At 39.9% G+C, this 16,623-nt stretch overlaps 2 protein-coding genes and 1 pseudogene across 4 annotated transcripts; all 3 read right to left on the reverse strand.

The window, feature by feature from the left end:
• Nucleotides 1-34: 34 nt before the first annotated feature.
• LOC103724049 (NDR1/HIN1-like protein 6 pseudogene) lies at nucleotides 35-1,066 on the reverse strand (annotated as a pseudogene).
• Nucleotides 1,067-2,564: 1,498 nt separating this feature from the next.
• On the reverse strand, nucleotides 2,565-5,303 carry LOC103722195 (S-adenosyl-L-methionine-dependent methyltransferases superfamily protein). The gene is made up of 5 exons (XM_008812674.6): nucleotides 4,910-5,303; nucleotides 4,332-4,474; nucleotides 4,060-4,247; nucleotides 3,201-3,314; nucleotides 2,565-3,122 (listed from the first exon to the last, which is right to left on the reverse strand). The coding sequence occupies exons 1-5, from the start codon at nucleotides 5,135-5,137 to the stop codon at nucleotides 2,992-2,994; spliced, it is 804 nt and encodes a 267-aa protein (XP_008810896.3). The 5' UTR covers nucleotides 5,138-5,303; the 3' UTR covers nucleotides 2,565-2,991.
• A 1,132-nt stretch (nucleotides 5,304-6,435) lies between these two features.
• LOC103722183 (phytochrome-associated serine/threonine-protein phosphatase) lies at nucleotides 6,436-14,795 on the reverse strand. Of its 3 annotated transcripts, none has more exons than XR_003388647.4 (11): nucleotides 14,580-14,795; nucleotides 13,459-13,605; nucleotides 13,280-13,347; nucleotides 12,249-12,306; nucleotides 8,720-8,830; nucleotides 8,556-8,606; nucleotides 7,782-7,925; nucleotides 7,601-7,696; nucleotides 7,374-7,445; nucleotides 6,861-7,041; nucleotides 6,436-6,710 (listed from the first exon to the last, which is right to left on the reverse strand). XR_003388647.4 is itself a non-coding variant. In XM_008812662.6 (11 exons), the coding sequence occupies exons 1-10, from the start codon at nucleotides 14,658-14,660 to the stop codon at nucleotides 6,958-6,960; spliced, it is 912 nt and encodes a 303-aa protein (XP_008810884.1). In that variant the 5' UTR covers nucleotides 14,661-14,795; the 3' UTR covers nucleotides 6,436-6,860; nucleotides 6,956-6,957. The 3 variants fall into 3 exon arrangements, 2 of the variants coding, with proteins under 2 accessions (XP_008810884.1, XP_008810871.1); XM_008812662.6 differs by having other exon boundaries at nucleotides 6,436-6,860; nucleotides 6,956-7,041; XM_008812649.6 differs by having other exon boundaries at nucleotides 6,436-7,041.
• Between the last annotated feature and the right edge of the window lie 1,828 nt (nucleotides 14,796-16,623).

Genomic DNA, 16,623 nt, shown 5'->3' on the forward strand with positions numbered 1-16,623 from the left:
AAATCAATACAAATTTAGCTGTATGAGAGGTGGCGGTTGCACGACTACAGAAGACCTCCGTATCTCCTGTGAAAAGAGAAGGAAGAAACAAGTAGAGGAAGAAACAACATCTCAAGACTTCTATATGAAAACAAGCACCTCCGAAGTTAAGAACCGAGAGAAGAAAATGAAATCAGAGCTTCAACTTAAACTTGCAGCTGCTTGATTTGATGCTAATCTGATTGCTGGCACTCAAACTATTCACCACCAGATTGCACCTGACTCCGAAGGTCACCTTCCAGAGCTTCAGTCTCCCAAACTTCACCCTCACCGGCACATCGCCTTTAAAGAGCAGCGGTATCGTCCCGGTCTGCTGCTGCCGCTGCAACTCGGTGAGGAGCCCGCTCCCCAGCTGGGTCTCGCCGGTCATTATGATGCTTAGCACAGTCGTGCTCCGGTGGCCCTGGTAGAACTCCGGGAAGCTCCCGTTGCACAGGCTGCTATCGGTGTACCGCACGCTCAGATAGCTTCCTTCCTCATAGTAGATGCCAATCTTCTTGTTAGGATTCCTTGCAGTGACCGTCACGTTGAAGCTGGCCCTGACTGTCATGCTGCTGTCCACATCAAATGCCGAGATGCTGAGGCGGTCGACCGAGTACTTGGGTATCTTGGGGTCGAAGATGAGATATAGAATTCCAGCAGTGGCTCCAATAAGGATGATGAGTACGACAATGGTGAGGGTGGTGCAGCACAAACACTTGCAGCAGCGGGAGCAGCAGCTCCTCTTCTTCTTGGCTGGCTTTGCTTGGGCTACCGGGATGGTGCCTTGCAACGGACCGGCGACATCGTGCTCTTCGGATTGCGAGAAGTTGAGGGGCGCTCGTGGAGCTGACGGTGGTGGAGATTCGACGTCCACCGGATGAATTCTCTGGTGACCAGCCATGACAAAAGCCAAATGAGTAATTGGCTACTGTTCTCCTACGCTCCGGTTCCGACTTGAAAGCCTCTTGGGGTAGGAGGCTCGCTCAAAGTCTCTTCTTGATGGGTTTATATGGATGGTTGAAGTGCTTCGGATTCTAGTTTTGTAGGCTTCCATGCTTGACTTTTTGTTTCTAATTTGGTGTCGTGGTAAGCTGGTGGGGTGGTAGAAAATTATTGAGGCTGGCTGGTCCCAACCTTCCACCCACCTAATTGAATTCGTTGGCAACTGTTATTAGATGTTTTAGCTACAGGTTTGGTAGGAACATGCCGCGTGAATAGGATACATTATTCATCCGAGCCCAACATGCCAAATAAAGGGTAAATAAGTCATCTTGCTTGACCAACTAGCTTTCCCTTATATTATTATTGATCACAATAAGCACTTAATTTTCTTGGGAAATAGTGACGGTAATTTTATGGAAGAAATCCGAGAACAGAATCTGCTATGGTAGTTGGAAATGTGTTTTGGCCATTAGTTTTGTCGGCAATGATCATGAGCGAGATCTATGCGACTTGCTTTAGCCTTGCTGATTTTGATTAAAATTAGCTTGCTTTAGTTGTTTGAATATGAGCCTCATTAAATATCGTCACATGCTTGTAGGATTAAGTTTAAATAGCCCAACATTCTATACTATTACTCTGGGATACTTTATCACGGGTCAAAATGGTAAAGGCATGACCATGGATGCTTTTAGTCTGATAAATATAGTGCATATTGTAGGAAATGACACCTAACTAGGAAGCACGGAATCCTTAGATAGAAAACGGATCCATGAAACTGGTGGATTATTTGTTAATCAATTCCACTTTTTTTATTAAAGCTTTGACCCAAGCTAGGAGTGGCTTGTTCATGAATATGACTTTGAGACGGGACATAATGTCTGCATTTGATAAAACTTCATGAATATGCTTTTAGTCTTCTGATCCCTGATCAACATGAAAAATTTGTAGCCTACTTGGTCTTGAGAGGACTTTCTCAACAACGAATTTATGGTTTCTGAACTTGTCCGACCTATCTCCTCATTCCCACATGAGCCATTGAACCAACCACATGAGCCATTGACATCTCAAGTCACATTGATAATGGTGGCCCTTCTATAATCTAGTTCTTTTTTATATAATCTTAATGGAAGTTTTCACACATAAGAGCAAAACCTGCAGCTGCATACCTAACATTTTTATTTTTCTAATCTATGACGTTTGAATGAAGAATCTAATCAAAAGAAACCAAAATTTATCGGTCACACTCTATATTATGTTATACATTTCCCTTCTGCGTGATACTTATCTGAAAAAATGTTAATACATTCCAAGAGACTGCAGGCCAGAATAGTGATCTACCATGGATCCCAAATGATGACACGTCTTATTACTATTTAATATCCTTCTACTATCATTTTAGCAGGAGAGAGATATCAATCCTGGCAGAAACTAGAAAGAGACCAGTCAATTTTTGTTGGGTTTTCTTAAACAGTTTTTGGAGTATTGCAAAGTCCAATAGGCCATCATAGCTGAGTCCAAGCTTCTGGCTCTTCATATAGACATTTCTGGGCAGATGAGGATAGCATAGCAAAACATGTTGCGATCGTATTAAAGTCGCAAACTTTTCTTTATATTGCAACTAAGATTCATTGCTGGAATTCTTAATCATTACATTAGTTTGTAGAGTTACAAGTTGAGTATGAATCTCACATGCAAAAAATTCTCACTCACTCGATTATAATCCACTGTATCTGCCCCCTAAAAGATGGCATGTGTATCAGGGGGAATGGCTTTCTCACATGACAAATGCATTGAAAAATAATGATTCAGTTTAGGATTTCATAGACAATGCAACTTTTCAGCAAGAAGTGTTGTTGTTCTTTAAATTTCCTGCCAGGACTTTTCTTCCATTCTTCAAATGTAAATGCCAGGTTCCTCCTTATCACCGCACTTCCACTATGTCATACCTTCGACTGAAACTGGAACATAAATATGACAAACTGAAGTTCTTCAGAAAGATTTTGAGGGAAACCAAGATAGCACCCTTCTCTATGATTTTTTCACCAAGACAAAAATAGCTACTCGGTTACTGCAGTAATCGGGATGCCATTGTGTTTGATCGACATGACCAACTAGAAACTCCTCCATTGCAGCTTCCAAGAAGAACTCAAGCACAGCATCTGCCAAATAAAATAGGTCAGATCAGATCCCCTTCTGGGATAAATTTAAATATATCAACCATTAGCTTAAGAGACTACCATTGCGGAGTTCTCCAGCGAGGAAAATTGTTGTGTGGCAGCCAGAAAGCTGCCTTAGTGTAAACAATAGATCTTCAACTGCACCTTCGCTGTAGATCACATCCGATCCAAGTACTAAAACATTATGAGCACAAGTCAGTAAAGGAGGAAAGCTTTCATAAGAAAAAACCACACAGCAGTAAAATGCTCGTATTGGCCTCCGATGCATGGAAAACATTGCCTCTTGTAAGTGGAGGAATTATCATAAGTAGATTTCTTTTTTTCTTTTTTTTGTTATCCGAGATGAAACCAAAAACAGCAATCTGGATCAAATTCTCGAATACTGTGGGAGCTGGAATTGGGAAAAAACCAAGAAGAGAGAAATTTATTCCGTTCGCATTTCAGAGTAGTATGGCAAATCATTAGCAGAATTGAAGCATGATTCTGAGATAGTTTTCATATTACAGCTTATCTATTTATGTTATTAGGTTTCGGATCTTCCCATAGATGGTATTTATTATTATAATTTTTATCCCATGATTAAACCTTGAAACATCAGGATGCAATTTAATTGGGTTCTCTTGCTAACCTCTTATCCTTAGTGTTCATCTATACATCAATCAATTTCTATTACAAAAACAAACTAAATTTTCACATTTTCTTTTCACAGCATATGAAAAAAAAAAGCTGTCTAATTTCAGTTTTGTAAGTGTCTTGATGCTTCAATGCCATAGAAAAATTTCTCAAATTCAAGCAAAAATGAAAACAGATTAGCTGGAACGTTGGCGAAATTAACTTTAATTTTAAGTCACCAGCTAATGCTCTTCAAGGAAATGGGTGCGGCAAGTCAGAAAAAAAAAGAAGTAGCCAGCCAGCTTACCAAATTCTGGCGGTGAGGGCTCGATGAACTCAGGATCCAGCTCATCACCCCATGTAAGCTCGCTGACTCGTGCCGATCCGCGGACATTCCCTTCGTCTACGTTGACTTGGACATTCTTCTTCAGGAGCCTCAGACGGTCGGGAAGATCAGTAAGTATAACATCAGCACCTAGAAGAGCAGCAATACAGCTGAAAACCACAAGCAGTTTATTTTCCAGCATTAGGCTCATCGAGCCATGGATAAGTCTGAGCATAAAAGAAAACTTCGTTTACCCGACGAGGCCGCAGCCAGAGCCGAGTTCAACGACTCTTTTGCCCTGGAGAACCAGACTTCCTGAATCCACAGCATGCTCCAGAAACTTGCCAAGAACTACTCCACTGTCCCACAGCACCGCCCCCGTCACTCCAGGTGTGCTCTGAATAGATATGACCTCTCTTGTTACAGTAGCAGCAGACCCGGAAATAACAGCGTTTCTTCACTTTCATCATTTTTTTAACGATCAGTCCCCGATCTTATTCCATTTACTCTACTCTTTACAGACGCCACCTCCAGGGAATGAGAAGTAATTGGCTAAAATCGAGGAGACTCGAAAGCAATCAAAGGGGACCTGGAACTAATTTTTCAAATTATATTTAAACATAATATAAAGCTTTTCCTTTTTAATGGCTTTGAACCGGCACGCTTCAGCTGACGAGTAGAGCAATATGAATCAACCGGGCTCCGCCCGCAAATCAGGCGTTGCGGTCGAAACCACAAAAAAAAACCCTAGTTGAGCCCGGAAGGGAAAAAGAAGAGGACGGATGGGGGGGGGGGGGAGAGAGAGAGAGAGAGCAATATAATAATAATATACCATGGAAGAAGGGGATTGGAGGATGGAGAGGTGATGGCCGCAGGCGTCGAGGCGGAGGGAGATGGAGGAGTGGCGGACGAACTCGTTCTGCCTCCGCGACGCCGGCTGCTGGATCGTCCACAGCAGCAGGATCTCCTCCGCCGCCTCTTCCACCACCCGCACCGCCGCCCCGTACGACCCCACCGTCCTCATCGCCGCCGCCGCCTCCTCGTCGTCCCTCGACTCCATGCCTTCCGTAGTCTTCTTTTGACCGGACCAAAGAGTCGAAACGCGGAGAATCTCGCCCCCCCGCTCCCGGGATCCCTTAGCACAGCCGCCGCCACAAGTAGGGTTTCAAAGTCGCTCGCCAGGTCCCAACTCCGAGGGGAGGACGCAAACCAGCCGGCTGCGCCCCGATGCACGTTCGTCGTCAACCTTTACGGTACGCTGCTATGATCTTAGCACGTGCCTGCGCGGGGAGTGATTTGATGTACGGATCGATTTCATTAAGATAAATACGTAAGATATGATCAACGAACTCCGTGCCCATGGGATCGTGGGTTTTTTTTTTTCAAAAGCCGCTGCATTTCAACTTATATAAGTCTGGCGGGAGTACAAACGGTCAAATCAAGTAAAAGTAAATAATATAAAGAATGTATAATATTAGCTAGGCAACCTCTCCAAAATGCCGGACTATATATGAGGCGACCCAGTCTACTGTACCGTTCGCTTCTCGATACACATGAGCTATCCGAAAAGAGGTCAGCTTCCTCACCAATGTACGAGTATTCCATATCAAAGGGTGGCCAACTCCGTATCCATCTGCTCTCCGAATCCAATCAATCACTATGAACGAATCATCCTTAATGAATAAGCTTTCAACCCCCACCATCCATCTCGCATACAATATGCTCTCCCATGCTGCCCGTAGTTCCACTCTCACTACGGTCGGTTCAAGTATGCTCCGCCCTCCGGCTGCTATAAAACTACCTTCATAATTCATAATCACAAAACTCATTCCCCTATAAACAAACACTATCACACGCCATACCTCCATCCAAATTCATCTTGAGATAGCTAGTAGGTGTTCTAATTTTTCGAGAACCCGTCTCTCTCACTCTTCTACTTCGATGTAAGCCACCACACGACCAGAAATTGAAGCTAATATCCATCGTAATGCAGGACATGAACGTCTAACCGGGCGACGCTTCACCTGGGCACTAATAAATGCAAGCCTTCGTGGACTTCTGTCAAGAAGTCAGATGCCGCCGTTGCGAGCCACGATGTACAATCGTGGCAACAGCAGCAGCAGCAGCAGCAGCATTAGCTGCTTCTCATCCAGGATGATAATGCACTCACCGGGATTGTTCGAGCGAGAAGAATCCATCCTCATTTTGGGCACTGACAAGAAAATAGAATCCGATCCCCACAAGGTGCCTACCTAACAAAAGCTTCCCAATCTTCCTGCTGCTTTCTGAAAAATCTTGAAAGTATGCTGATGTTACCATGAACATGCAATGGCCTCTTAAATTTGTGAGACTACGGACTGCCTTGCTAACAATAAAAATTATGGAATTATAAGTGTGTTCGTCCTTCTTCAAATCGCTCTACATACTTAAAAAGACTTTTGTGTTCACAAAACTGTCACCGTCTACAACATGAATGAGTATACAAATCAGAGGCCTGGGCCCAATGGAACCAAAGTGATCCTCCTCTGGCCTTCAATTGAAGCCACTGCAGATTTTACCTTTGAAGCTCTCAGCCTCTTCTTTACAGCCCTAAATTGTCCTCCCAACCTCCCAATGATAGACTCACTGTTAACCTTCGAAACAACAATAAAACAAAGTCATGGTGACAAGAATCATAACATACAACAGAAATTAATAATCTGATTTAAAACCAGAAAGCAGCCAGCACATAGTAGGATCTTCTTCGAAAGTCTCCAGAGGCTCCATCAGATCATGACATTCACCTTTCACACAGGAAGAACTTTTAGCTTTTGCGGCAAAACTTTACAGGTGAAGGCAGGAAGCTGTGATCCTAATAACGGGTTGACCAAAATACCACCTTCATAAAAAGTATGGGACTCCTGTCCTGGGCCCTCTCATTTGATTATTCTCTTCAGTTTCTGTGAAGAACTTCACCTCTCTCTCCTATCAATTAAAAAAAATGGACAGCTAAGAATTAGGTGAGAGCACCCATACAAAGTACAAAAGAGCCAAAACACTCGTAAAATGGCATCTATCTGCCATGAGCCATACAACCGTCAATCTGAATTTTTGAAGCTTATTTTGAGTATTCAACAAAGATACACCACCTTAAGTGGGGCATAATTTGTTTTGATTACATGGCTGAAGAAGTTTCAAACTCCAAATTTTCAATGCACATTCAGAAATATTCAGCACAAAATTAATGATGGAAAAAAAGGTATGTAAATAAAGGCATATCACCAAGAAAATGCAAATGCTAAGGTCATTAACCATACCATATTCTCATTGAAGCTCAATATCGAAGCTACATTCCCACATCTGTAACAATAATTAGGAGCAGACCACACCTGGACAGGCCCGAATATCAAAAGTTGCATATAAGTATTTAGCGTCCACGAAACAAAGGGTTAGTAAAATAAATTAACTAAAGAATCCCATCGAACAACAGAAGAACAGTGACATGAACTACATTAAGCATGAAGCAACTCATGTGTTAACTCACAGTTACAAGGCCCTTGTCTTGAAACATGTACTTCAAACCTTCCTGGACAAGTTGGTGTGCCCGACAAACAAGATCAAGATTGTTTATGTGATTGAACTACAATAAAAGAGGGTACATGTGTGAAAACAGTCCACTCAAAAAGAAATTCAGCTTATAAAACCCAAAGAATCTATTCATGTACCTCTGATGTCACCCTGGATCCGAAAAGCCAACCTGCACCGCGAGGACTGACAGCCCATGTCTCAATATCCTCTGGGTCACTCCACATAAGGTCACAAAAAGGGCCCTCATGAGGAATTTCACAATTGCGGTCGATAACCCTTATCTGTTAATAAATAGGAATTGCAGGAAGAAAAACAATATTTTATTATAAAGATCAAACAGGTAGTAATGGCCAACCACACAAGGATAATTTTTCAAACTCAATTCGTAATAAGTACAAGATAACACTAGATCACAGCAACTGCCATGCATGGCCAAGCACAGGCTTCGAGTTATAATATTAAAGGGGTGTGTGCATGTATGTACATCAGTGTCTGTGTAGGCAAAGAGGTACATACATGTAAATTAGACAGCATAATAAAAAAATACAGCCCCCTTCTCACCTGTTGTACAGTGATTATCAGTTTTTTATAAGCACAAAGGATCAACTGAATTTGATGCAGTCAATGCTATTAATCTATCCAATCCTTATAGTCTAATTTTGAGAATTAAGTTTGTCTGGACCAGATCATGTTTTTTTGCCAACCAGATAAAATTTTACCACATCAATTAGTAACTAACATAATGTTCCCTTATCTACAATGCATAAATAATGCCACTAATGTGAAAAATGAATCACCAGTTAAAATTTTACCATCTTTGAAAGATAAATGTAGGAAAATGCTAGGAAATGAAGGGCTCAAGAAATCAATTCTGAAGATGAATCCCTCCAGAAAAGTTGAGAAGGGCAAACCTGATCAACTGTTCGTATATCCGGAGAAAGACCACCATGGACACAGAGAACCTGCAGTTCCCAAAGGAAGACTATATTGGAATAACAGATACAAGCTAAAAAGAAGGCAAAAATAGCATCTGACATGTCATTTGTATGCGAGTGCAAAAACAAGAGGGGCTTACAGTTCCATCTATAATTGCTGACAATGTTAGGTAATCAAATACATCAGTGCAATACCGCCATGCATTGGCATTTCCATACTTCCTCTGGCACTCATCATAAAAACCATACACCTAAAAATAGATGACATCTATCATTAGCAAATCCCATATGGAAACAAATTACATGTTTATGTTTTGCATGTTCATTTGGTGGACCTATGAAATCAAACAAAAGTTAAGACAATCAAATTAGCCAATATAATTAGCAAAAGAAATAAAATGCTTATAATTTATCTCTCTTAATTTCTGGAATAACCAAAACGAAGCTTTCATGAGATCTCCTAAGCATAATGTAAAATTATGATTTGTCAGATGACAGAACCAAGTGCAAACACAAAGCAGTGTATGAGAAGCAAAATGATTTTCTTACAGCCATATCCCTGTATTATGCAGCCTTATATATAAACAGAGTTTGTAAACCTTTAGCCCACAAAATTGTATAAACAATATAAAATTCTCTATGAGAACAACTCATGGAATTCCCTATCAGTAAAACATTAATGTCCGTCATCCTTAGAGTATGCATATTGTGAAACAATATAGCCACACTTACAAAGACACAAATCACATCATCAAAGTTGTGGTTCAGCTTCCTAGTGCCACGAAAAACATAAGCAAGAATAGTATTTTGGATCCATAGCCAAATCAATTATCTTAGAAGTTACAGCAAACTAAGTGTGAGGACCCGTGCGGGCGTGTGTTTAGTCCCACATCGGTTATTCGCTAGGTAGATTTTGGGTATTTATACAGGATCAAGGAACCTAAATAATAACTTCTGGCTAGCCATTTTGGGTGAGATCCTGGATTGTTACAAATGGTATCAGAGCGGACCCAGCTTATAACCTATGTGGACTAGGGGACACTGCAGCACGGATCCATTGGGACTGACTACGGGCCAATCATGGTGTTTGTGATTAGATTTGAATAGATTTGAACCCTTAGCCTGACGAGGACGTTAGGGCTTGAACGGGGGGAGTATGTGAGGACCCGTGCGGGCGTGTGTTTAGTCCCACATCAGTTATTCGCTAGGTAGATCTTGGGTACTTATACGGGATCAAGGAACCTAAATAATACTTTTCGGCTAACCATTTTGGGTGAGATACTGGGTTGTTACACTAAGTGCCTAGTTTCACTGTTTATCCAAGTGATCATATTTTTGTTAACCCCTCAACATCCAATGGTGAATCAAAAAAGCATGACTTATTTAGGGCAAAACTATTGACATCTCACAAGGAGAATAGTCTTACTTCCAACAGCAAGGGGTCATAGGTTTCGATAGAACCTCTTAGCCTGATTAAGTATAAGCTTTGCAATGGGAGGAGTAACAAAATTTGATGGGGACTGTAATCTTGGAAGGATGGTTGCATCTCTTGAAGATCCTTGCAATGAAGTATGCCGGATTTAGTCTGATTACAACCATTCAAAACCTAGAAGATGAGAAACTTCCACCCTAGACAATTAAATGAAGAGATAGAAGAGCCTAAAATGTCGAGGAACATTTTTTTTCTTTAAAAGTTTTCTTCATGATATCCTAAAAAAAAACTTCTTTAAAGAACATACTCATCAGGTGCACAGTGAGACCAAGGCCATTCCTAAAATTACCAATAACAAATCATCTATCCAAACTACAAAGTCCACAATAAATAATCAGCTCAAGTTCATCCAACATATATCATTCATGAAGCCAAAATAGTATTCATGGGGTACCCCTGAGACCGCAAAGATTTAATTAAATAATGTCAACCACATTGACTTAAACCTTTTGCTTTTGCCATGTGACCATTTGTAATGTTTCAGTGGCTGTAGACACAGTATTTTACTATTCTAAACGTAATAACTAAAATGTCTAAAGCTAATTGCATGAAACATATATCTAAATATGTTGGCAAAAGTAAAATAAACTTAACATGAGAGCCATAAGAAAGAGAAGAGAACTGTTCCGAAGGTCCCTAGTGATTATTTCTATTTGTGTGTTAAATGAATAGCCAAAACATGATTATAAGGTAAAGTTACACCTCAAAGTACTATAGCAATCACATGTAGTTCACTCATTTATCAGATGTGCTAACAGATAATTCAATGCAACTCAGGCAGATGAAAAGTCTTAACAAAGTATAGCAACCATGCTTTGACCACATATATGCAACAACAAGAGTTTCCGGTTGTTGACTACTGATTTCTTCTTATTGCATGGCATAGAGAAAAGTTCAGGGGGTTAGAGAAGCATCAGAGCTAATTAAAACACGCTTGGACACAAGAATCCAGATAATAATAGTAGTTAAAAGGTGGCGTGACAAACATGCAGCATATGCATTCACCTATTACATACCGCAATATCTCTAATTGGCACTTTAACACAATCCAGAAGCCAAGGCAGACACCTACGCCAGGCTGCTCTTTCATGATGCAGGAACAACCAGTGCCAAGGCACCATCGAGCTGACTTAATTTCATGGCTAAGCATTAACGCAGTTGGAAGGGAATATTCTCATGTGTTAACAAGTGTAAACTTGTTGGAGAATAATACTTGCATGACAGAAGGCTAGCTCACTATTAGATACTTCAACCTCCATCCTTTTATTTGGGCATATTTACATATCCATAAGTACTCAAATGAAAGAAAATGATGACTTTGATACTTTTGAAACTATCCAATAAAATGAACTGACCAGGCTGATTACAATAATATTATCCACACAAGGATGAATCTTCAACTAATAATTTCACTTTAATGACCGGGAAATAAACATTAATGATAAAGCAGTAAGGAACAAATTTCTAAAGGCTTAAACATTTTAACAAGATTGTGACGGTCATAAAAATCCAGATGGCGTTATGTTTTAGACAAATCATGTGTTAAACCTCGAAAGTACTGCACATCCAGATGAAAGAGTCAATTCAATCATGAATTCAGAAAGCTGAATTTGCTCGATTAGCCTGCTGACTTATGCTGTTCTATAAGCCCTATTCAATATTCCTTTGTGTTCCTATGGGGGATAAGTGGGTGATGGCACTGCAAATCTCATGGATAAGTAAAATCAAATAGGGAAATAGGGAGTGTGCATCATGTCTAACCTCCAGGAAACTAAAAAAGAACTCAAACGGCCATGTAAAGTATAAAGAAGACACAATAATCAGGAGATAGAATCAAGACAGAATCCTCAAGAAGAAAAACGATAAAGAAAGCAAGCATCTGAGGTTTGGGTAGAGCAAATGTAGAACCCTCTAAAGGCAGAACAAAGAACACAAGATCAACTGAAATAAAACCCCAGAGAATCCTTAAGAATGCAGCTGATCAATTTATATTAGACCAGAATGCATTATTTAATTTGACATCACTGTTTGGAGCACTGAATTGCAGCCCAACACACAAAGGAGATTCAATATCATGCAAAGGGGCAGTTGCATTAATTCCCAACAAGATATTTAACAACACAAAAATTCTGTGATGGTTAAGCTCATTCTAGAAAATATTTTAACCAACAGCATACCTGTGTTAGCTGCCTGCTTTCATGATTTCCACGCAGAAGGGTTATATTTGCAGGATATCTAATGAAGATACAGCCAGACAAACAGAATACGTGATTTCAATTATTTTGTGGAAATTGCTAAAAGAATTCTCAGAAATAATATAGAGCAAACACGCAAACAAAACAAGCCAACTTTACTGGCTAGAAGAAGCTCACTGAGCAAACATATCAAATTCTACAAAAAGTCATTTCAACTCATTGATGTATTAAGGGGGGAAAGTTGAAGATATGGAATTCGAAGAAAAAAAATTGCAAATGAATTTAAGAAGGCAATGATAGAGTCAAAGGTGCTCTGGGAGCTCACCTAGGCACTCAAGTGAGCTGGTGCAACCCTAGAGTGCCTCAGAAACACCAAGGAAAGGGTAGCTTTGTTGAGGCAATGCCTAGGCAAGCACCTGAGCTGAAGTGAGGTGATTTTGAGCAAGCACCTCTCTTAGCGACAGCAGTTTTTGTCCCTTTTTGGCATTCCTTAATTGCTATGTTAGCTTTAATTTGAGGAGTATTATGGTCTACTAGAACAACCCTTTATTGGCTTAAGGAATAACAGAGACGCTCCACTTTAATCATCCAGTACTACAAGTGGACTGTGATGCACTAGGTGATTATGATGACGATGCTTGAAGGCTTGAAGCTACTCTAGTCTCTAGGAAAACTCTCTAAAATTATAGAGAAACAAATAAATTTTCCTGGGACCACAAGTTGACTGTGATGCACAAGGTGATCATGATGATGATGCTTGAAGACTTGAAGCTACTCTAGTCTCTAGGAAGACGGTCTAAAATATAGGAAAACAAATAAATTTTCCTGCTGCATACTTTCTTACTCTGATTTATGATACATTCTTTTTCAAAATACTGCAAAAAGAGCTTTTCTTTTGCCAAGTCACCAACACAAACAAGCATATGTATGCACATACTATACATACTAATTTTCCAGAATAGGAAAAAATGGACAGACCAAGGAGCATTGCTGTGTCCTTGTTCAAGAAATACCTGGCTTTAAGAAGCAAAAGAATAGTGAAAACTTCCAGACTGTTATAACCACGATCAACAAAATCACCCTGACAGTAGCGTACACGCCATTTAATCATCAGATCATCTTCTGGCATCAATGAGGAAAACTCATGGCACTACAAATGCCACAGATGGTTCAGAGAGCAAAAGAATCTTACCATAAAGATGTAATTTGTCTCAGGAACATGACCACCAGTCTGGAAGAGTTTCATTAAATCATGAAATTGACCATGGATATCTCCACAAACAGTCACGGGGCTGTTCACAGGCTGGACATTTGACTCCTCAATAAGAATCTCTTTAACCTGAATACAATTAAAATTTGAGACTTCAGAGTTGAACAGACCTAAACAATAATATCTTTACCAGACTTCTAAAGAGGCATCAAGGGAGAAAGAAAGTGATGTATGAAAATGCAGTATTAATTTCTTCTCATGTTAATCTGTAGGGACAACGGTCTTGAAAGTGATCATGATGACATTTAGATGTAGGTGCTGGACTTAAAAGGGTAAACATAATATGCCGCAGGTGATAAGAACATTTGATAAGAGTAACCGTGCATTTTGACAACAGTAACCATGATTATAACCAGACAGCAATTCGTAGTCCAGCCCTTTCTTACGACTGACATACCAAATGCATAATCTTTTTATTTCTTCCAGTAGGATTAAAAGTTAGAACTAGCATCAGATACAAATGACCTAATGGGTGAAATTCGCTACATTCTTGCAGTATTTAGAGAGAAAATCTTATCCCCAAATCCCCCATACCGAATAAAATTGCATTAACTTTTAGGGGGTTAAAGAAAATGGATTAACAAGAGCGGTATATGCATCTTCGCATGAAAACAAATAAAGCAAACTCAGATAAAAAAGTAAATTCAATAAAATGCACATGGATGAGTTAAAAAATGTTAAAACGGATATCTTTGTAGCAATTAGAATCAATATGTACGTTTCATCCATCCGGACGAAAATTAAAATCAATCCATCACATGCGATCCCAGTCCTCTATTTCTCGTACTGTACTACTATTTAATTTCCAAACTTTAATTCTATTCTATATCTCAACCAAATTAAGAGGTCCAGAAACATAATATATTCGACAGTTACAACAGGAGGAGGTGAAATCTATGACACGAATTCAAACAAAAGAAATCAACCTTATGAAGAAAACCTAACTTCGAATCGAGCCCTAAAACTCGAGCAGAAGCGAAATGCCCTGGATTTAGGGCAAGAAGAAAGAGAGAGGTTAAAAGGGAGGGAGCGAGAGTTCGCACGTATTCGCAGAGGAGCTGGAGCTCGTCCTCCATTAGATGCTGGCCTTCCTTCACCTTCGAAATCCAGAGATCCAAGTCCATGGCTTCGTCGCAAGAAGAGGATTCTCTCTCTTCCCGAGAACTCCCCTTCCCTCGCCCTACGAGACGGCGACGCAGGGGAAAAAAGGGATTGGGTTTTAACTTTAATGTTGAACCCGAAACCCAAACCCCAGTAGCGAACCCGCTATGATCCGACACGTGATGGGATGTGATTAAGCGATCGCCGTCTGGGTTCTGGGTCAAGGAACGGAGGCTTTGGGTTTAAATCTTGAGTGATGCAACATTAAAAATTTCAACTTAGAAGCTTATTTGAGAAATGCAGTAGAATTAAATTGATTTTTTTTAAAAAAAATAGATTTATTAGCTGGTCCAATCCATTTTTTTTTTTTAAAGACCTATTCTAATTTTAGTCTAAATCTCATCTATAATTTTGTTAAAATATAAGATTTTTTTTAAAAAATTTCATAATTTTTTTCTTTCCATAAAATTTGGGCCATAGATGACTAGATTGATATAAATTTTGCTTAAATAAACTATGTGATCCATGATTCTATAGAAAATTCAGTCTAATTCAGTTGGATTTCTTAAAGCCCTAAATAATTTTTTCTATCTTCCACAAAAGAATTCCTATATCTTATTATTGCAAGTACATTTGCACTCTCTGATTAAAGGGTTTCTATTATATCCTATATTCAAATATGCCTGCCCAGTTTACCATTCTTAAAAATCAATAGGAGATTTAGTTTCACCTTAGATTAATATCGAAAGATTAAATAAATGATCGGGCAAAAAACTTAAGAACTTAAGTTTCCGAGTCAAGTTTTGTCTCAACATGTGCATCAAAACTTTCGATGGTAAACTCCCAACCTTTTCATATATTCATATCTGTGGATGATTGCTTTCATGTGGTGCCATCTCATAATCCTGCTTATCTTGTCATCTATGGAACAAAACCGAAAATCATGAGCATTATTTGTGAAGAACCAAGGTATCGTATAGTTGATGATGTACATACCAGTATACCACCATACCAAAATGTCTATGAACCTTGTCTACTCATCTGCTATGGTTGGAGTCTTGGAGACATGGGGTATGGTTAAGGATGGGTATTGCATTGTATTAAAGAAACGGATGTTCAAGAAGGAGCTCCATAATAGTACCTATCAGTGTTTAAAAAACTAAAATTGGATAGTTGGCAGGTAAATTTCAGTGTTTCACCATCTATTACATACCATTGTGCAAAGAGAAATCATGCGTAGCAGTATAGAAAGATTAAAAAAGAAAAAATTGGCATATTATCATGAAAACAGATGCATATCCCAATAACATATTGTTGGTCAAAGCTAAAAGTGACCCTCGTAAAGGAACCTGCAGCAGCGACGACGGAGTTGGCAATGGAAGGGAGCAGGGGAACAGGAATGGAACCCATGGGCCGATTGCGTTGTCTCACTCCACGCTTGTTCTTTGGCAAATACATGATCTTGGGATCCCGTAAAAGTTAGAAGTGAATAAAAATAAACCACAGAGAATTCTAGCAGCAGGGAAACTGATACATATACAACGAAGAACAGTATTTGGATCACTGAAACAACTACAAATAGAATACAAATTATTTGATTCTTTAATCCACTCATGGACATGAGAGGTAGTAACCATATTATCAAACACACTCTTCCTTACGTGACCGCTGCAGTACACAACTCATCGTCTTCCCTTCAGGGCTTCAAATTAATTAGCAACTAGACCTCGTGGAGCAACGGATGGCACCCGCGAACCCCGTCAGCGTCAGCGTCCTCACATCCCGACGTTCCCAACTGGGAAACTCTGCTGCTTTTGGTATGGCGGCGAACCCATTGATGGAGGCATCTTTCACCGACGTCCAATTCCACCACGAGTTCACCCCTTCACCAGGAGTTCTCCATGCAGACTGAAATATCCCCATATTCATAACCATCATCATCATAGCTCAGCTCAAAAGGCTCTTGGATAGTATTCTCCAAAACAA

The sequence above is a fragment of the Phoenix dactylifera genome, chromosome 10 (assembly GCF_051530095.1).
Source record: "Phoenix dactylifera cultivar Ajwa chromosome 10, Ajwa_hap1_PhDact_Kaust_v1.1, whole genome shotgun sequence".
Classification (NCBI taxonomy): domain Eukaryota; kingdom Viridiplantae; phylum Streptophyta; class Magnoliopsida; order Arecales; family Arecaceae; genus Phoenix; species Phoenix dactylifera.

Coding starts and splice junctions, on each gene's coding strand:
- LOC103722195 (XM_008812674.6), bottom strand. CDS start 5,137: ATGGAGTCGAGGGACGACGAGGAGGCGGCGGCGGCGATGAGGACGGTG. Junction 4,475..4,909: donor TCCAATCCCCTTCTTCCATG/GTATATTATTAT, acceptor ATATCTATTCAG/AGCACACCTGGAGTGACGGG. Junction 3,123..3,200: donor CGCTGGAGAACTCCGCAATG/GTAGTCTCTTAA, acceptor TTTATTTGGCAG/ATGCTGTGCTTGAGTTCTTC.
- LOC103722183 (XM_008812662.6), bottom strand. CDS start 14,660: ATGGACTTGGATCTCTGGATTTCGAAGGTGAAGGAAGGCCAGCATCTA. Junction 8,607..8,719: donor CAGCAATTATAGATGGAACT/GTAAGCCCCTCT, acceptor TGGGAACTGCAG/GTTCTCTGTGTCCATGGTGG. Junction 7,926..8,555: donor ATATACGAACAGTTGATCAG/GTTTGCCCTTCT, acceptor ATTTATTAACAG/ATAAGGGTTATCGACCGCAA.